General features: G+C 34.6%; 2 protein-coding genes across 3 annotated transcripts; both read right to left on the minus strand.

The window, feature by feature from the left end:
• Nucleotides 1–104: 104 nt before the first annotated feature.
• LOC124823652 (U3 small nucleolar ribonucleoprotein) lies at nt 105–12,816 on the minus strand. Of its 2 annotated transcripts, XM_047295907.2 has the most exons (13): nt 12,091–12,815; nt 11,717–11,784; nt 10,011–10,122; nt 9,788–9,898; nt 9,541–9,678; nt 7,560–7,628; nt 7,409–7,450; nt 7,219–7,287; nt 6,955–7,026; nt 6,810–6,863; nt 6,576–6,717; nt 1,108–1,170; nt 105–530 (listed from the first exon to the last, which is right to left on the minus strand). In XM_047295907.2, exons 1-13 carry the CDS (start codon nt 12,724–12,726, stop codon nt 526–528), a joined length of 1,581 nt encoding a protein of 526 aa, XP_047151863.1. In that variant the 5' UTR covers nt 12,727–12,815; the 3' UTR covers nt 105–525. The 2 variants fall into 2 exon arrangements, with proteins under 2 accessions (XP_047151863.1, XP_087961101.1); XM_088104975.1 differs by lacking the exon at nt 105–530 and having other exon boundaries at nt 930–1,170; nt 12,091–12,816.
• Nucleotides 12,817–16,135: 3,319 nt separating this feature from the next.
• On the minus strand, nt 16,136–19,298 carry LOC124823651 (uncharacterized). The gene is made up of 8 exons (XM_047295905.2): nt 18,273–19,298; nt 17,774–17,807; nt 17,440–17,667; nt 17,196–17,285; nt 16,982–17,047; nt 16,768–16,859; nt 16,619–16,666; nt 16,136–16,494 (listed from the first exon to the last, which is right to left on the minus strand). The coding sequence occupies exons 1-8, from the start codon at nt 18,671–18,673 to the stop codon at nt 16,377–16,379; spliced, it is 1,077 nt and encodes a 358-aa protein (XP_047151861.1). The 5' UTR covers nt 18,674–19,298; the 3' UTR covers nt 16,136–16,376.
• Nucleotides 19,299–21,623: the final 2,325 nt, after the last annotated feature.

The raw sequence follows: 21,623 nt of genomic DNA on the forward strand, positions 1-21,623 counted from the left end.
GTTTTTCTTAAAAGATCTTAGTTTACAACCCAAAAACTAACTGAACCCCCTTTCAAAGCATTAGAAAACTAGACGATTTTCTTATTTTACTGTGCAATGGTGTCTTGAAATAAACTCGACTAATGCTCATCCCTTGATAGCAGTGCTATACAAGGAATTCAAGAGAATCAAAGGTCCAACTATAAGCCATTAGCAAGGGGTGCGGAACAATACAACATATCAGCTATGCATACCAATTGCGCTACAACAAACTTTAAATAACAGGGGAAGCAAATAAACAGTGACCTATCAATTGATTTGATATTAACTTAGAATTTAGGGAACAGCAATAACAGGAAAACTATAAGCATTCAAGATACTCTCATCTGCCACTGCAGCACGGGTTTGAATGGCATCGTTCATATGATTGACTCCAAAAAAATCTTCTTCCACATCTATTTTACTCATGTTTTGCCACGAGCTCCATCTTCAACTTATTGTTAGTTGAGCAGCTTCTATAAACAATATAAAATTTCGCACTGTTCCTTACCCTGCAAAGATACAGGGAGATTTAAGGTAAGAAGCTACCACGTCTTTCGGAAAATTTCTTTGGACTACATCTGACTACTCATCCACAGATAGAAGCCACCACACCTTAATGTGTAGACAACTAGTCATCGTATCTTAGGACTAAAATACAAGGAATTGTACCCAGACAAGGGCAGAGTCTATATTAAGGAACCACTGGTTTCAGTAAAACATTGTTCAGACAGGCTTAATTTGGAATTAATTGAGACTCCTGGTTCAATCCTGCTGAATATACCATGACTAAATATTCCATAGGATTTGGTAGGGAATCATGAGAGAAAGAAAAAATGCTCCACACATATGATGTGTGTTCTACCAAATCTTTACAAAAAGCCAGCCAAGATTAAAAAAGAAGAGGTATATATCCAAGTCCTGGGAAAATAGGATAATGGCATTTCAGAATTCAGAATAGAACAACCATTACATAGTTATGGTTTTAATTCCTTAACATAATGAGGTTACAGACAAGAAATTGACTTTGCTGGCAAAGAAATTAACATTTCTAAACCTAGTATTAAAAAGCCAGATAAAAAAAATTACCATTAACTTGGCTATGAATTGCACCTTCTTGCGTCTTCTTTTTTGTCTTTTTTACTGCCTCTTCTGTAACCACAAAGTTTGTTAATTAATAATTAAAAACATAAGATACTTTTTTGCTTCTACACAACAAAATGATGGGCAACTTTCTCTGGAAATTAGGTTAAATGGAAATTGATATTTTTATTACAAAGAGATCATACAAGATATATACGGGAGACCTAAGCTATTTTAGGAAATATAATAACTATATTCTATTCTAGAATCCCTTGATTTATGGGATTGTCCCTATTTATTCAAATCTGTACTGATTACAATAAAATATATACTTGTTATGAAATACACAAATTTCCTAATTTATTCTTTCCTAAAATACTATTTGATTTCCCACACTCCCCCTCAAGCTGGTGAATAGATGTTTTCCATTCCCAGCTTGGATACAATCTTCTCAAAATTGTGGCAGCCCAGCCCCTTGGTAAGAATGTCTGCAATTTGATCTTGAGAGGACACATATGGAGTGCATATCAAGCCACTATCAAGCTTTTCTTTGATGAAGTGTCTGTCCACTTCAATATGCTTTGTTCTATCATGCTGCACTGGATTGTGGGCTATGCTGATTGCTGACTTATTATCACAATAGAGCTTCATAGGTTCTTCCCATTTTATCCTCAAGTCTTCTAAGATGATTTTAAGCCATAGCAACTCACATATACCTTGTGCCATGGCTCGGAATTCCGCTTCAGCACTGGACCGAGCCACTACACCCTGCTTTTTACTTCTCCAAGTCACAAGATTTCCTCCAAGAAAGGTGCAATAACCTGTAGTTGACCTCCTATCCACAATTGACCCTGCATAATCAGCATCAGTATAGGCTTCAAGCTTCACATTACCATTCCTTTTGAATAGAATCCCTCTTCCTGGAGTTCCTTTAAGGTACTGTAAAATTCTGTGGGCAGCTTGTAAATGGGTCTCCTTTGGGCTATGCATAAATTGGCTAATTAAACTCACTGCATAGGCAATATCTGGCCTGGTATGAGACAAATATATAAGTCTGCCCACTAATCGCTGGTACATCTCTTTTTCAACAGCAACGTCTTCTTCTGCATTTCCAAGCTTTATGTTTGGTTCTAATGGGGTACTAGCAGGTTTGCACGCTGCCTTGCCAGTTTCCTTGAGCAAATCAGTGATATACTTCTGCTGGGATATAAATATCCCATTCTTGGAGTGGGCAACTTCAATTCCCAAAAAATATTTTAGTTTTCCCAAGGTCTTGATCTCAAATTCCTTGCCCAAGCATTGGCTCAACAATCGCTGCTCTTCTTTATCATCTCCAGTTAATATTATGTCATCCACATACACCAATAATATTGTTACTCCCCCTGACTTGGAATGTTTAAAGAACAAAGTATGGTCCCCTTGACTTTGTTTGTAACCTAGACCTGTCATAACTTTAGTAAACCTGCCAAACCATGCACGGGGGGACTGTTTTAGCCCATATAATGCCTTTTTCAGCTTGCAAACAGTGTTGGTTACAACGTCTCTACCGTATCCCGGAGGTATCTCCATATAAATTTCTTCTTCAAGGTCTCCATGTAGGAAAGCATTCTTAACATCAAATTGTTCCAAGTTCCAGCCATAATTGGCAGCAAGAGACAATATCACCCTAACTGTGTTCATTTTGGCAACCGGAGCAAAGGTCTCCAAATAATCAACTCCATAGGTTTGGGTGAACCCTTTGGCAACTAGTCTTGCCTTATATCTCTCAATTGATCCATCAGCCTTGTATTTCACTGTATAAACCCACTTACATCCAACTGGCCTCTTTCCTATTGGTAAGGTGACTAACTCCCAGGTGTTGTTCTTCTCTAACGCCTCCATCTCTACATCCATGGCTTGCCTCCATTTTCTGTCAGACAATGCCTCAGATAGGGTATTAGGTAGGAGTGTAGTATTTAGGTTTACTAGGAAGGCTTTATGGGTAGGAGAGAAATTTTCAAAGGACAGGTAATTTGAGAGAGGGTAGATTGGCTGTTTGGTGCATTTTCTTGGCCCTTTTCTAATGGCAATTGGGAGGTCAAGATCATTTTGGGTTTCAATTTCAAGATCATTTTGGGTTTCAATTTCAGCCTGCACAGCTGGAGAAAAAATTGTTACCTCTTTTTGTGGATTTGAGTTGGATTCTTGAACATTGCTTGATCCTGGAATGGCCTTAGTCTTTCTTGAGTATACCAGCTTCTTACCAAATTTTCCAGCTTCAACATCTCCTTGATCAGCTTCACAATTAATTTCACTTGGTACAGCTTCAATTTGATCTAGTTTAGGTTCAAATATCAGGTCTGGAAGAATGGGAAAACCAGAATTACTACTTTCCTTATCTTCCCTGAAACTCTCCCCCGGAAGATAAGGTTGATGGAAATAGCCCTCTTGTTCATTGAAGGTAACATCCCTAGACACAAAGAATTTTTTGGATGGGGGGTGGTAGCATTTATACCCTTTCTGAGTGAGTGAGTAACCAACAAAGACACACTTTAAGGCTCTAGGATCAAGTTTCCCCCTGTCTGTATTATGAATATGGACATATGAGATGCACCCAAAAACTCTTGGTTTAAGATTATTTGTAGTGGATAGGTTTGGATAGAAAGACGACAAAGCTTCCATAGGGCTTTTTGATCCTAAGACTCTAGAGGGTAGTCTATTGATAAGGTGTGTTGCTGTAAGAACAGCTTCCCCCCAGAGATTTTTTGGAACACTATGTTGGAACAACAATGCCCGAGTCTGATTTAATAGATGCCCATTTTTTCTTTCTGCGACCCCATTCTGCTGTGGTGTTTTGACACAAGAGGACTCATGAATTATACCTTCTTTTTGACAAAAAGAATTAAGGACATGATTGAAGTAATCTTTGGCATTATCTGACCTGAGCCTCTTAATATTAACACCAAACTGACCTTTTATCAGGGAGTGGAAGTTTAGGAAGACAGAACTGACTTCTGATTTTTGTTTAAGTAGGAAAACCCAAGTGACCCTTGTACAATCATCTATAAAGGTGACAAACCATCGAGCACCAGACACATTTCAAACATTAGAAGGTCCCCATACATCAGTATGAACAAGATAAAAGGGGAAATTGCTAATTTTATTACTTATTGGAAAAGATACACGCTTGTGCTTAGCAAGTTCACACACCTCACAATGAAGACTCTCAACATCTAACTTTGTAAACAGAGAGGGAAACATAATTTTGATCACTCCAAAGGAGGGATGTCCCAACCGACAATGATAAAGCATGATTTTTTCTCTGTTGGTCATCAAAGATTCAGATATGAAGGAATGAGAGATTCTGTTTTTGTTGGACAGATTTGGATCTTCAAGATAATAAAGGCCATTCCATTCTCTAGCATGTCCAATCATCCTCCCCGAATCCTTGTCCTGAAATACACAATGATCGTTGTAAAAAACAACCTTACATGACAAATCCTTTATAAGTTTTCGTATAGAGACTAGGTTGGTGGACAGCTTTGGGACATGGAGAACATCTTTTAAGGTTATTAAAGAATTGATTTGGATATTTCCTTGACCAGCTGCAGTTATAAGGGTTCCATCTGCTGTGGCAATTTTCTTGTTGCTGGGACATGGGGAATATGTGGAGAAGTATTTGGCTAATGGTGTCATGTGGTCTGTGGCTCCAGAGTCCAATATCCAGTAATTGTTAAAGGGTGTATCTGAGACATTTAATCCAAAAGAAAGTGGAAACTTACCTGAATATGCCAAAGAACACACACCTGTAGGTTTTTCCAGCTTACTAAGAAAGGTTCTCACCCTTTCTATCTCCTCTTGATTAAGATGGGCAGCAGCTTCTGGATTATTTCCTTCATTTGTTCCAGCAGCAACATAAACTTGTCCTCCTTTCCTTGAGGGGCCTCCTCTGTGTCCCCCTTCTCGATCTCGATTTAAAGGCTTCCCATGCAACTTCCAGCACTTCTCTCGGGTATGACGAGGCTTATTGCAGTAGGTACACCAGAGACCATCACCTTTTTTCTCCACATTTGCTGATCCTCCTTTCTTCTGTTCGGCTACCATGGCCAACGTCTGTTCTCCTTTATGGTCAGCCACCATTGCTGAGTTCTCTACTACTGCTGGACTCTCCAACATGAGACCCCTTCTGCTTTCTTCACTTCTCACAATAGCCACCACTTCATTGAAGCATGGTACCTTTTGCTTCCCCAATATTTGAATCCTAACTTGATCAAATTCAGGATTCAAACCAACAAGGAAATCATAAACTCTGTCTTGTTCGATATATTCCTTGAGAAGTGCTGAATCTTCAGTACATTTGGCTTTTATGACTCTATAATGGTCTAGCTCCATCCATAATGATTTCAACTGATTGGCATATTCTGTAACAGTCTTGTTCCCTTGTTTTGCTGCCAAAGTTTTCACCTTTACGTCATATACTTGAGCAGCATCTTTGGCTTTAGAGTAGGTTTGCTCTACAGCATCCCAAATCTCTTTTGCCGAATTAAGGAACATGCATGTGTCGCTGATTTCTGGAATCATTGAATTCCACAGCCACGCCATGATCATTGAATCTTCCTCATCCCATGTAGTAAACTTGGGATCCTCCTGTTTGGGTCCAGACTCCATCAGGTGACTCAACTTCCCCTTTCCCTTCAGCACTGTACGAACAAGTTGGGCCCACTTCAAATAATTTCTTCCATTGAGTCGATATGCAGAATGGATATTCTGCAGTTCTCCAGGAAGCTGGGAATGGGAATTCCCTGTTTCTGGGGTTGGGTTCACAACTTCCGCTTCCCTTGACATCATAGCAAGAAGATGGCTGAGCGGAAAAAAGGAAAGGCTGTGCAATTAAGGCACAGAGAAGACAGCAGCAACGGAAGATTGAGCGATAGAGAAGGTTGCAATAGCAAGGAAAAAAAAATGTAATGAATATAGGAAAAGATGCAGCAGCAATGCAGGCTGCCGTCTTAGGGTTATGAGAGATGCAGCAGCAATGCAGGCTGCCGTCTTAGGGTTAAGAAAAATGCAGCAGCAATGCAGGCTGCCGTCTTAGGGTTTACAATGCGCAGACAGAGCTTCCTAGATCGGAAGCTCTGATACCATCTGGAAATTAGGTTAAATGGAAATTGATATTTTTATTACAAAGAGATCATACAAGATATATACGGGAGACCTAAGCTATTTTAGGAAATATAATAACTATATTCTATTCTAGAATCCCTTGATTTATGGGATTGTCCCTATTTATTCAAATCTGTACTGATTACAATAAAATATATACTTGTTATGAAATACACAAATTTCCTAATTTATTCTTTCCTAAAATACTATTTGATTTCCCACACTTTCCTCCTAGAAAAGTCATACGCATATGGTGTGAAAGTTCGCAAAAAGACTGGTAATATGTATTGAAAACCACAAGGAAGATATTTTTATTACACAACCTATGATACCTTTGAATTTTCTTTTCTTGTTAGCTCTCCTTCTCTTCCTTTCTGCCTGTGTAAGCTCTACTTCTTCCTTGATATCACCCTTGCCATCAAACACCTCCTCAGGAGCCAACATAGCAGCATCTGAAACAGCCACAGGAGCAATCTACCCATGGAAGGTGTAATACATTGTCAATAACTGATAAATGTAAGAAACATAAGCAAAAAAAAAAACTAATAAAAAGAATAGCTGCTTACTTCTTCCATTGCCAGAGCAGGCACATTAACTTGAATAGACATGTCCTCTATAACCTGTTCATTTCAATCCAAGGCAAAATAAGAAGAAATTTCAAGTTAAGTATATATAGTCTACCAAGAAATAATAAGAACGTTGGTGTCATACAGGTTTTGGGGCAAAGTTAAAATGAGATAGGGCATCCAGCTTCAGACAGAGTCTCTTGAACAGCATGGTAGCCTAATAAAGAGTACAAGGTGCAAGATTAATGCATAATAATGAAATATATAAAGGACATAACAAGTTAGTTACACAACCTGGTACAATTAGCCAACTTTGTATAATGCATGAGAAAATGAAGCACATAACAAATGAGAAAGAGATTAAATAGCACAATAAACAGAAACAAAGTAAAACAATCAAGATTTGCACCTCATTCTTTTGTTCATCTTTGAATGACAATGGAGCAGATGTGGGGTCTGTCTTCTGAACATATTCTTGCTGTCAACAATTAAAAAAAATACATTTAAGGTACATCACAAGCAAGGATGAAATGTACAAACCCTTGAAAAATTAGTAAAAGGTTTTCAAATGCTGCAGAACATATACTTAAAATACAAACCTCGTAAATTTCTGCAAGACCCTGCTTGCTTTTATTGTCATCCTGAATTCATAACAAAAATGAAATTACTTGTACAAGTTAGTTACATACAGATAGAGCTAGAGAAAATGTTGACTGAACATTAAATCTATTTCAGTGAAATAAGCCTTACCAACTCTGTAACTTCCCGAGGCGCTTTAGATGGCAATTTAGGAAGCCTTTGCACATCATTAAAAAGCCCCTATATAAAACACAAGTGTACATTAGAAAAAACGTAGTGTAATGCAGTTTCATCTCATGTATTACTTGTTAGTAATTATATAACCAGCTTAACACATCCAACTTTTTACCAAAATGGTACATGTTGCCATCTATGTATCACTTGAAATAAGAATAGAGATTTAGAGTGATTCTAAGAGAGTACGTAAACCCTCTCAAGAGTTTCATATTTATAATATCTTTAGATATATCATATACAATGAACATCAGAGAATTCTAGAAGACATATCTAGGAACTAGGATCATCATAAAGTACATAGCACCTAATAATACCCTATTAAAGGTCATTTATTCTAATACTCCCTCTCAAGCTGGAGCATACAAATTGTATGTACCCTTGGAGCAAATAAATTCAATTTGAGGACCTCTCAGTGATTTTGTTAATACATGTGCAAGATGATCATTTGATCCAACAAACTCTGAGTAGATTTCTTTGGACAACAATTTTTCTCTTATGAACTAGCAATCTATTTCAATGTGTTTAGTTCTCTCATGGAACACTGCGGAAGCAATGAGAAAAGCAGCTTGATTATCACAATACATCTTCATCGGCTGAATGCTACAAAAGTCTAATTCTTGTAAGGACTATTTTACCCACATAAGTTCAAGAGATGTCATTGCTCTATACTCAGCTTCAGTAGATGGTCAGGTGACCACATTTTTCTTCTTACTTTTTCAAGAGACAATATTTCCTCCAAGCAAAACACAATATCTTGTAGTAAAGTGTCTATCCATAAGAGAACTAGCCCAATCAGCATCACAATATCCAATAATTTAAGTATTCCCTTTACCTTCATAAAGTAACCCTTGTCCTGGAGCCTTTTTGAAATATCTTAGAATACAAATGATTTACATTCAAGTCATCAATACATGGTTTTTGCATAAATTGACTCACAACACCAACTACATAGGACAAATACATAGGACAAATCTGATCTAGTAATAGTGAGATAAATAAGTTTTCCAATTAGTCTTCTATATCTTTCTGGATCAAAGAAAGTTTCTTCCTGTTCTACCATTAATTTTAGATTTGGATCCATGGAACAATCTCCTGGTTTAAAATCAATCATACTCGTTTCTTTCAGGATGCCAAGAGCATATTTTTGTTGTGAAAGTATCACTCCTTCCTTTGATTGAGCTACTTCTGTGCCAAAAAATGAGATTTCCAAGATCCTTTTGGTCTGAAAATAATTGCATAGATGGTGGCCTAGAGAAAGAGGGTTTTAGGAGAGAAATACCTAGGAGACCCAAGCAAATGAGTTTGAAACCAAGAATGAAGGCTAGATATGGACTCAACATGCTTCGGTGAGTCAAACAAAGGTGGCCTAGAGAAGGCCCAACCACTGGACAGCGACACGTGAGACTCACGCACCTAGGGCACCGTGATTGTTGACGGCATGTGACAACGCATGGGATAGAGAATGGAGGCGTGACCACCGGGGTTGGATTGCGCTCTTCGAGGCACCTCAGTCCCAAGTGTTAAAAGACGAAACTCCAACGTCAAACAACGACGAACGACATAAATGGAGCCGTTGGAGAGTAAAAAAACAGTCACAAAGACGGGCATAGCGAGATCAAGCCGCTCTGATACCAACTTGAATTAAGAATAGAGATTTAGAGTGAATTTGAGACCATATGTAAACCCCTCTCAAGAGTTTCATATTTATAATATCTTCAAATACATCGAATACAATGAACATAAGAGAATTCTAGAAGACATTTCTAGAAACTAGGATAAACAAAAAGTACGTAGCACCTAATAATAAACCCTATTAAAGGTCATTTATTCTAACAGTATCATCTCCCACTCAAGTAAAAGTCATGATGAACTATAGTAGACGTCCAAACCAAGTTAGTTCAGCATATAAAGTTACCTCAATAATCCTATTCTTGATCATATCCTCAATAGAAGCTGTAACTTCCTCAGTGATTACAGGAGTAGGCCTCACATTGTGCTCAAAGTCTAGATCAACTTCCAATGCACTATTTTTGGGTCTCTTTGCAGCAGTTACCTGTAACAAAATCATCAATCAATAATCAAAATACCAGATTAGCAAAATAGCCAGCAAATCCAACCCAAAAAGTAATCAGATTAAAAAAATGAAGGGACTAATGTATTACCTCACCCTGCATAATCCATGTTTTTGGCTCTATGTTAGCTTTTTCCATCTGCTCTATCTTGGATTGAATTTTTTCCAGCTCCTTTTCGTGGCCAGATGTAGTCCCTTTTTTCTACACATATGTAATAAAATAGAATAAGAAATTAAGAAAACTATTTACAAATTAAATAGTAAACATATATATATATATATATATATATAGAGAGAGAGAGAGAGAGAGAGACCTCATTGTCAAATTCTATGTCACCCTCATCTTCAGAATATTTAGATTCCCGAAGTACTTGAGCTTTTCTTTTTGAGCCCCTTTCCTTTTTACCTCCAAAGAAGTCTTCATACCTGATGGCAACAGGTGAAAAAAATGAACCCCAAATACAGACATGGTAAAAAAACATCTAAGGTAAGTATCCAGACAATTGCATAACATGAGCGGTGAGAACTGAGCATAATAATAAAGAAAATACACCAAAACAAACAAACCACATAATAATTAGCGGTAAACAGTGTACAGCTCAAGGGGAGAGGAAAGATCACTTGGCCAAATTCATTTGGCCAGAGAATACTACAGGAATTACAATTGAAAAAAAAATAGAAAATGTATTTGATCCTAGAAAAGCCTTAAGCATAAATGCCATACAGTTAGACTACCTTAACACTCTGAAAATCCAGTACCATAAAGCATGCTTGGTCTTATGCTTATGCAGTAAAACCCAAAGCACCCATCCATTTCATCAACCAAGCTTGGATCATATTCCTACTATTTACGTTTCCCTCCATCAATTCATAACTTTGTGTGTTAATTTCAAGATACCTAAAATGTGCTACTTCTGGCACGGTATGCAACGGGCATGTATTATTAATCAATACATTTTTCAATTAGTAGATTAAGGAAGGAAATTGACGGGAAAGAAAAAGGGGTATGCATATGAATAATCCAGGGAAATAATGACAGCAAAACAAATAACTACTGAGTTAAATTGACGGTGAACATTTAATGCAGAGGAGACCCATGTCCTTAAAGTCCCAAAGATAGAGATTACACATCGACCTTCAGCTGCACATAGGAATTTCACGTTTCTGGTGGGAAAGAGGAGAGAGGAGAAGAAAAAAGGATGAAGATGATAGATGGAAAGAGAAGAGAAACAGAGAGATCAAAGAACTGGACAATGCACAGCTCTTATTATCATTCAGTCTGTCAACAGTCCTACCTTATTTAAAGGTAACTACCAAACAGCCATAAAATCCTAGCTAACAGCAGCAGACTAACTAACTAATTAACATTATTTTCTTATTAAATATGTGATGAATAGAAGAAAACACAACACTGATGACATGGGTGACAGCGAGAAACTTCACTTACTATAGGTGTATTCAGCGTGGGACTCATACAGATAAATACCAGAAATAGGAAAAAGAGAAACAAGCTTTCACATCTATATCGATAATATCAAAAGAACTAGCCTAATGTACATTTCTTTGTCCAATGAAGAGCAAGTGGCTTGATTTTTCTACAACGAGGCTAGTCCCTCCACTCCCTCTCCCATGTTTGGAAATAATATCAAAATAATAAAATAAAATTAGTTAAGGCATTGCATATCAGGTTGTCACGTAACAAGTGTTAACCATTAAAATCACAATTCTACACGTACTATCATAAGGCTAGACCTCCTGGCTATAATGCTTTGATATTGTTATTCGCATCTCACCACAAAGTTTTACCCAAGAACAAGACATACGCATGTGATATCTATAGATATTTCTGGAACATAGATCGTCAAGCAGAAGTGAAGCAATTTAAAGCTTTTACTTAAGCACTTCATTGACCAATAAGTGAAATTGTAGACTAGTGACAATGGATATAACCAATAACTAGAGTTGCAATCTTAAAATGGATGAAGATCCTTTTTTATAGTGGGAGGACAATAATAAACACCTTGCATTTTCCATGTCCTCTGCTTCTTCGTCTACATCATCTTCGTCACCAGACCCAAAATCATCATCCTAGATAAATATAATTAGAATGGGTCACAAACTAAATAATTAATAAACAAGCAAATAACAACTTAACAAGAACTGAACATTATTAATACGGATTTCACAGCCAAATTAGAAGAAAAGAAAAGCACTAAAAAACCAACATATAACACTATTAATAAAAATTCAACAAAAACAAAGAAGACCGTATTATACCTCACACAAACCCTAACAGTGATATCAATTGGCACAAACTACCTAAAACAACTGTCCCAGGTTTAGAAACCCCAAAAAAGACTAATAAAAACCACAGTAAGCAAAGAGCACACCCACCTCATCACTTTCCTCGTCATCATCTTCCTCCTCGCCTTCTCTGTCTGCCTCAGCATTCTGAAAATCCTCTTCCTCCTTATCTAAGTACTTCGCCAATTCATCTATTTTCAAGAATTTATCCTCAATGCCACCGCCTTCTTCATTATCTTCTTCGTCTCCCACTTCATCTTCCTCATCCTCTTCCATTCCTTCTTCTTCTCCCTGCTCTTCTTCGTCCTCGTCTCCTTCCTCTTCCTCTTCCTCTTCCTCATCCAACTCCTCGTCAAAACCGTCACTATCTCCCTCCCACTCGTCTCTACTCTTTTCCTCCACCTTGTTCCCACTTTCCGAAAGAACCTTCAGCTGGGAAATCTCTTCAGGATTTTCAGCCAGCTGCTTCAATCGGCGGCGCAGGGTGGATAACAGAGGCTGTGATTGGAGATCGATTTGTTGCCATATCTGTTCAGCGTCGAAACCTTCCACGAGGAGTTGATCCAATGGCGTTTTAGGGGAAAATGGTTTTAGGGTAGAAAACAAGTATTGGGACGCCGTACGAGCAGCTTCCGACAGCTCCACGTTCGGCGCCAACCATAAATGTGTATCCGTCGCTTTCAGGCGCCGTAGGGCTTCGACGCCAGCGTCACTCGCGTTCACCATTGTTGGGTGCACTGTCTCTCTGTTCTCTGGTGACAAAAGGGTTTAGTTTAGGGTTTTAGCACAACGAAAGTTTGACAGGGCTGAAAATGTGCGTTTTCTTGACCTAATAAATAAATAAATTCGATTAATTGTTGGAAATTACTTTTTAAACCCAAATTGAAATTCGACTAGTTTTGAGTATGTTATGTTTATATTTAGATTTAGATGTGTGTACAAATAAGGGAAGGATCTATACAAACTATTATATATTATTATCAATTATGCAATTACGTAATAATAAGAATATAAAATCGTTCCTCTTTAACCATCGGATACTTTTGACCAAATTAAATTCCTTTAAAATACTTACTTTTTCCACTTTTATATTTAATCTTTTAATTTTTTTTCTTTTTTTAATAGTTACATTTCAATATTATATAAATAAAAATCAATTCATAATAGTCTACATAAGTTACATGAAATATATATATATATATATATATATATATATATATATATATATATATGCTATCTTAACTACAAAATTATTAATACTTTATTTATATTCTAACATTTTTATAAATCATATTACTTTGTTATGATAAAGTTAATTATCTTATTCCTGTTTTACTCATTATTTAGTTTATCTTTGTATATATTAGTGATAATGCAATTTCATTCTATTTAAGTTAACAATGTTAACACACATAATGTTAGATGTTTTATCCATAAATGAGAATTTATAAATATACAAGATGACAAAATCAAATAAATCATGGGTAATATATGATAATGTTTAAATAATCCTCATATATATTGTATTTCTCAATAGTTATTTTACAAAAATTTCGCAACGGTTTAAAAAACTATTTTATCGATTAAATTATATTTTTTAAAGTAAACAAAAATTAGTAAAGATAATTCAATTTTAAAAAATAGCGTACAACATCAAATATTTTGGATTTTTAACGGCGAATTCACAAACGACTATCAGCACGTCGAATTTAAAAAAACTCGACGTTAAATTAATGTCGAATTTTGTTAATATGCAACATTAACTTAAAGTCTAATTTTGTCAATATTGGACGTTAATCAATTCTTTTTGTTTTTTTAATTAATTGTAATCATTTTTTACAACTCTATGAGACCTGACAAACATAAAAACATCAAATTTTAATTTTTGGTATTTTATAAAACATCAACTATGAACGTGTAGTGTATTATTAACAACAAAAAATAATAACTAACAACAAACAAGTTCAATCAAACAACAACAACAAACAAGTTCAAATAAACAACAACAACAAACAAGTTTACACAAAAAAACAACAAATGAGTTCTTCAAAACGAAAACGAAAACTAACCTTCAAAAATGTGAGTTCGTCGGAATAAAGTTTTGTGACAATAAGAGAGAAAGCAGAATGCGCCTATGAAGGACAATAGACGAAAATAATCTGTTAAACAAAGACAAAAATCATACATAAAGTATTCGAGAAAAGTTTGGAAAGAGAAAATGGTATAGCACGCTAAGATAGGGTGAATGAATTTTCAACCTCCCCATCAAATTTTTATTAAATTCGCTAATCTTTTAATGTCAAATTACAATTCTAAACGACGTCTAATAATTGCAATTATTTACAAAAATACCACCGCTCATTTTTAATTTTGGTTATTCAGTAGTTGAACGTTGAATGTGGGACATTATATGTTGTTTTTGTACCAGTGATTATAGTTCACAATAAATTAGGAGTGCATATAAAATAAATTTTTAAATAATTATCAGTTTCTTTTAAATGAAAAAAATATTATCATATAAACATGTAAAAGAGGTCAAACTATTTTCATAGGTCGTAACTTATAGAAAGATAGCATTTTAGAACAATCCAGTAAAAGTTAAACATCCTACATTGTGTTTATTGAATGTTTTATCATTTGTATCAAAAGATTTGTGTTCAAATTCAGCCTCAAATCAACTATCACGTGGCATTTTAGTTGTCGTTTAAATGTTCCCCAATTTTATATGATACAAGCATATATCAACTTTGGTTCAATTATCTATTCACTAAAGAGGTCATTTTTATCACTTTGAACACTAAAAAGTACGTATAAGGATAAATATTTCAACTAAGAGTTACATACATAAGAGAATAACAATTAATGTTGCATTGAAGTGTATTCAATGTTTTTTTACAACAAAACTACAAGGGTGAAACGAAGAAAAAGACATTTATGTGAGTTCAAAATTATTCAAGGAGCTGAAAAAAGTTCGCAACAATCACTTATTCTCAAACCTATATATAAATATTCTTTTGAAGAGAAATTGATGTTATTTTTACAAATGTTAATGTTGAATTTTCTCCTTACCCAAACTAATCTGGTAAGAACATTTTTTTACTCATCCCAACAAACTCGTAAAGTGAATCAAACCATTAAAAACATCCAAAGATACTACTTTCTTCAGTGAGGATATATGATCTTTTTATTACTCAGACTCTATATTTGTATAAATTATGAGTGATTTGTCAAGATAATACTTAATTAAATTTTAAATAGTTTATAAAAATAGTATTGTCAACAAAAACAATTGAGAGTCAAAAGTCATTAATAGTTGTTTTAGTTATAATAAATTATTTGATAAAAAAATATTTCAAGGGATCAATGTGAATAACTGAAAATTGAAATAAGACTTAATTATACTTTTTAACCTACCTAATAAAAAAGTTTCAAGAAAAATATAAGGAACAAGCTCTTTTAATTCATTTTTAGTGTTGAATGAAATGTACTAAAAGTAATTAAATTGTGAGTTGTATATATTCTCTTTAGTTGTTATTTAATGAAATTTGGTAACGATTTTATAGTTTTAATGAATTTTAAAAATCCATCAGAAAGTGTTAAAAGTTATTTCACTTCAATAATATAAATGACATTTTAATGAAAACATTCATGACTGAAACTATCAAAAGATGATTTAAATTACGATTAAAAACAATACATAAAATCACAAAATGATGACACGTAAGAGTATCTACAATACAATTGTATATACGAGTACTTAATTATTTTTACCAGTAAATTATATATTTATTAGGTAAAAGTAAACAAGAAAATAAGAAAAACTAACATAAAAAAAAAACTTATTTTACCAATCTTAGAGTAAATTTTCTTCTAAAAGTTCGTGTAGAATTTACACATTTAAGCTAAATAAACATGCCTAATAGATGTTCTACGTTTAAAGAGATCCTATGGAAAGTAATTTATTTCGTTTTATTTACATAATTTCCAATAGAAAGTAATAATATTTTGATGATTAAAATAAATACCTAATAATTACATTATAATGATCTAAATGAATGGCTTGATGCCCTCATCTTTGTCTTAAACTCTAATTATTTTGTTTTTACTTCTCCCAATGCAAATTTGAACACTGAAGGACAATAGAACCAATAATTCAATGCACTGATATCACAGTTTTTACACGCGCACATGCCATCTTTCGACAAGTGTCAACACAAAGTAACGCCCAAAACTCTCTTTGCTTCTAAACCATTCGATTCAAAAACAGCCAAAGAAACTTATATACTTCACCTCAACTTACAAACTTTTTTACTATTTTCTTGCAACTAAATATCTTCCCCTTTTCTACCACAAAATTTATGTTCTGAAAATCGAACTCATCTCACATATAGGTACGAGTCAGGGTACCGCGTGGACAACACGCTGTGTTTCAGCTTCATCATCAAAGCGAATATGCCATAGCACGGAATATGCAATAATGCCATCGAAAAGTAACTGAAAATCAATCACAGGACAGTGAGAAGGTATCAGAAAAAACATCATACCAACGCTTACTCAGAATCAGATACCCAAGAAATAGAAAGATGCACAAGACAAGAAGAAAATAATTAATGTATACCACAGTGGAGCATACGAGGAGGACAAATCAAGAAATGGATATGGCCACCTGTTTTGTTTTTTTTTTCAGAAAAAAAGTATAATCAGGAAATTATGTATAAGATGTTTCTTTAGCAATTCAGTGATTAAAATAATGATGAGGGTTGTTACCAGAGTTTAACTATGGAATGAACAATCCACTGGAAAATCACATATGTAATTGTCCACATGAAAAAGTATCCTATTCGAAACCAAGGGAACCTCTGGAGAGAACAAAATGAAGGGTAAGGATTTGAATATATATATATATATATATATATATATATATATATATATATATGCAGTGAAAGTGGACAATTAGCTAGAATCAAATCTAGAAACTTACCAAGGAATTTAAAGCCGTGTCACCTAGCAGGAAAACAGCATTGATGGTGTGCATACTGATTATTAGCTGTCACATTACAATTTTGACTTATGATTTAGCTCTGATGTCTCTTTTTGGGTAAGAAAAGGAACAGGTATAGTACAACTATATATGTATGCTTATGTTATAAAAGAAGATTAACAAATATAATCCTATCGAGTCGCACATGGCTTACCAAATTTATGTGGTAATCTTTGATGGTTAGAAACGGAACAATTATGAACCAAAACACACAATCTGTGAGCATTACAGCACCTGCAATTATCTGTTCATGAAAAAAAAAAAAAGACAATTTATGTAGCCAATGGCAAAAACAGTCTCATCCCAGATTGTAAATGTTGATGAAAGGAAAAAAAGATAAAGATTTATTTAAGTTGAGTTCATCATTTATCTAAATCAGTGATGTAGGCCAAGTTTACCTGGAATATTATTTGAAAGATATAACCCCAGATGCCCGCAGGTTGGCGAACAAGATGTTCTTGTGGAGTTCCTAATCCTTTGTCATTGTTTGATGGATTAGAACACTGGGGGGTTGTAGGAGTATCAGAAATTCCTTGCTCTGCATCTCCATCAACATTTCCAACCTTGTCACCACTGGCTTTTTTAAGATGCTGGTAACAACCATGCATGGAGAGCAAAGATCCCAGCTACAAAATCAAACATACAATGACAGTGTATAGCCAGATTATGGACTAGTTTATATAGATGAAATAGAAAGAAAAATTAGACGAGGCTCATCATAAAAGTATTTACCCCAAAGTAAATGGTGACTGCAGCAAAAGTCCACCTGTTTCATAGCAACAAAAAACAAAAGAAGGAAAAATTAATAGTCAAAAGCCAGAAGAGAAAAACAGACCCTTTTTTTTTTACAAACGGAAGCGGCTTCCAATGGAAGATTATATTGGATAAAAACACTAGTTATCTTAGAGACACACACAAACCCATGATCACAAAAGGGGATTGTATGAGCCTATTTAATTCAAAGAGAAGAGGACTGATTGAACTGCTACTAATCCCTTCATTTAGAAAAACAAACCAAGAGCTTCTTTTTTTTATTCGAGATTGATTAACTTTTTGTTTAAAGTTTAATTAGCTTTCAAATTATTGGTCCAGCCACAGACTTCTGCTTTCATGTTCCACACCTACAACTTAGGATGGTTCTTAACATAGAAAAAAATTAATACGCATTACTTCATTTTAACAGCATCCAAATTTCATATGAAGAGATTCGAAATGGAAAATGGAAACTCACTCAGTGTAAAAGTAGAAAATGCTTCCTCCGTCAGCAGTAGCTGTCAGTATGAGAAGCACCAAAAGCACAACAAATGCAAAAACTCTAAACCCCAGTAACCAGACAGGGTGAATTCCTTTCAAACAAGGCCTCCAAATTTCATCCTCATACAAAGTCGAGGATGTTTCTTTCTGGTCATCATTTCTTGTAGCTGTTTCTCTCTGGCCTTCCTTGTTATCATTTCCTGTTGCCTTCCACGAAACTTCATACTTCAATATAATCAATGAAGAAAAGATAGCTGAAAGCAGAACCCAAATGACACAAACCAAGACCCTCCAATTCAACCAGTAACTCTGTGTGGTTGTATCTGCAGTGATGATGGGTTCCCACGTGCCTTTTGGAGAGCCTGTGACGAACCTCATTTCGTTACTTCAGATTCTCTCAAAGGTAAGTGGAGAGGGAGATGGGGTTGTTCTGCTTCTCCTTAGAAAAATCCCTCCAATGCTATTGAAGAACAAAACAAATAGAATATAACAATGACCTTAAGAGAATTGGAAGCTATATATTAAACTTGTTCTCTGTGATCAAAAGTGGGGCCTAACGAGAAAGTACACATGATAGTGATTTTTCATGCATTTCAAACTAGGAACAGCTGCAAAAGTTTTGGGCCAGGGAAAACTAAAAGGTTGAAGTCTCTTGACCCATTTTAGCCACATTAACTAAACGTTTAATTATCGGATAAGGTGGAGATTTCAGGCTTTGGATGGATTTCACACAAAAAGATAGAACACCGACAATGTTAATTGTATGTGGATCAGCCTATAAAGGAAAAAAAGAAGCAGCTAAGAACTGTAAGCAAAAAGAAAAGGTTGAATTGAAACTTGCAAGGGAAAGCAAAACAATGTGGAGGAGCGAGAAGAGATGCTTTGCTTCTTTGCTTTTGTATATAGAAAACTATTAAAGGTTGTAGACTGTAGAGAGAGAGAGAGAAAAGAAAAGGATGGTGTTGTGTGGTGTGCTTGGAGCACAAGCTTCTTCTATCACCTTTACTGTTGTTATCTAACAAGAATCTAGTTGCAGCCTTGACCACCGTATTCCCATGCAAATTTTAAACTAGTGTTGATGAGCCAAAAGACAAACATGTTTCTCTGAACCCTTCTTGGGTTAATAATCATATTATATTTCTTTTTTTAATGACAGAGAGAAAGACAGAGGAAAGGGACCAGAGAGAGGGTATAATTGTATTTGGATTTTGTATTGAAATGCTTGGAGCCAAGATTCTTCATGTATCCCAAGAATGGTTTGGCCTCGCATGAGTCATGACTTGCTCAAAAAGAAATAAAGTGAAACCACAAGAAAAAGGAATGACATGGCTAAAAAAAGGTAAAATATATTTTTCATTTTTCAGAAATTAGTATGTTTCTGATCTCTATATTTATTAAAGTAGTTTTACTTCTTTACAATGAAAAACATTAGTCCCTACATTTGTTAAAGTGGAATGAAGAATTTATTTAAAAAAAATGAAGAGATAAAAAGAGGATAAATGTTCAGGAGATGATACCCGAAGGAAAGTGAAAAAAAAAACTCTATCATCTTCCGAATAGTTTGTGTTGAATTCTAAAATGAAATTGTAAAATAAGGTACAACTACAGGTATGTAATAATTTGTCATACATGAAAATAGGTTGGAACATGGTTTGGTGCTAATGATACTAAAAGTGATTGGTATGATTGAAATGGAGAATGTTTTATTAGGTCCACATTGTTAGGAACACATTGGTAATCAATAATCAAAGACGGGTTTGGAACGAATAAGGTGGTTGACTCCGAATGATGCAAGAAGAATTTAAAAGCAGCCACTCTGTTTTGACATGTGTTTCCAATCATACAACTTCTATTTGAACAATGAATGTCTATAGTTCATTTTATATAGTGAAATAAAAAGAAAGAAAATATAAACTAAAATAAATAATATAATGAAAAAATGTTTTATAAGTAATGTATGGTTGAAACGCTTGACAACTGGCAGATAGAGTTTTGGTAAAGGTTTGGTATTGAAGTTTTTTTCTTTTTGGTTACAAGTTTGGTTAGGGTTTTGAATGTGCATGTGGACCTTCTTCTCTAGCCACCAAAATATGCGTGTTATTAAGAATATGCTTACAATCAATCAATCAATATGTGTTATCAAAAGATAAGCACTGCATATTAGATTTTATGCTTTGTTTCACGTTCAGATATTTTGTGTAATCAAGAAAAAAAATGTCACATTGTTGAAAGGATAAAAGACTATTTTTTTTTAAGAATGAATCAATTGTTTTAAAATCAGACAACCTTGCAGTTACAATCTTATTTTTATTCTCTTTCTTTTACACTTGTTTATCTCATTTTTTTTCTTACTTAACTACTTTTCTCTCTATTTTCTTTCTCTATAAGATACACGGATCAGGATTGCATTGGTGAAATTGGCTATATTGGATTATGTTTACACACAGCTATTTTTATTTATGTCAAGAACACACACAGTATACTTAAAATAGTTTTAATATGAAATAATAGGGTTAAATTATTTATACACCCTTATTTAAATTAGTATATATAAAAATACATAGATTTTATTATGTTATGTTGAAACCAAACAAATTTATCAAAGAAAAGCAAGCAATTAATCAAATAACAACGTAGATTAGTGCATATTACATAAATTTAGTCCAATACACATCATTCATTTTTGTGAAACAACATCCCATTTATATATATCACATCATATACACAATACAAATAGACACAAACACACAAACATGCATACACACTTACACTTGTGAGCACACACACTTGGAAGCAACACAAATAATTTAAGGCTAGTTCCTTTGCCTTTCTCTGTGAACTTGTATATTAGTCAATTGTTACATTGGTTTAGTTTGGTTGATCTGAAAATTGATCTTCCCACCCAACTTAATTCCAAAAATGCAATTAAGACCAACATTAATAGCGAGTTTAACTAAGTTAAAAAAATAAATAAATTCTAAACGACATAAATTGAGTAGTGTTTTGACGTATCTAAGACAAGCTCGCTATAAACTTACCTAATAAGCTCGTATGACAGCAAAACTCTCTTATCTTAGTTAAAGGAAAAGGAAAAGGAAAAGGTTCAAAGATAAAGTTAAGGTAAAAACTCATCTCCTATTTTTTCCTTTCATTAATGCTAGTGTAAGTTAAGACTCCTTCTTTCTTTTCTTTTTGTTTTTTACTGTTGCTTTAAACTCAAGAAGAAAAGGGGACAAAAATGCAACTCAAACTTCATCTATGTATCCATTACTAATCTTTCAGCCGACAAATTGATATCTTTTTTCGGCCGAAATAGTGAGTAAATTGA

The sequence above is a fragment of the Vigna umbellata genome, chromosome 1 (genome assembly GCF_029865625.1).
Source record: "Vigna umbellata cultivar VRB3 chromosome 1, Vumbellata_1.0, whole genome shotgun sequence".
Classification (NCBI taxonomy): domain Eukaryota; kingdom Viridiplantae; phylum Streptophyta; class Magnoliopsida; order Fabales; family Fabaceae; genus Vigna; species Vigna umbellata.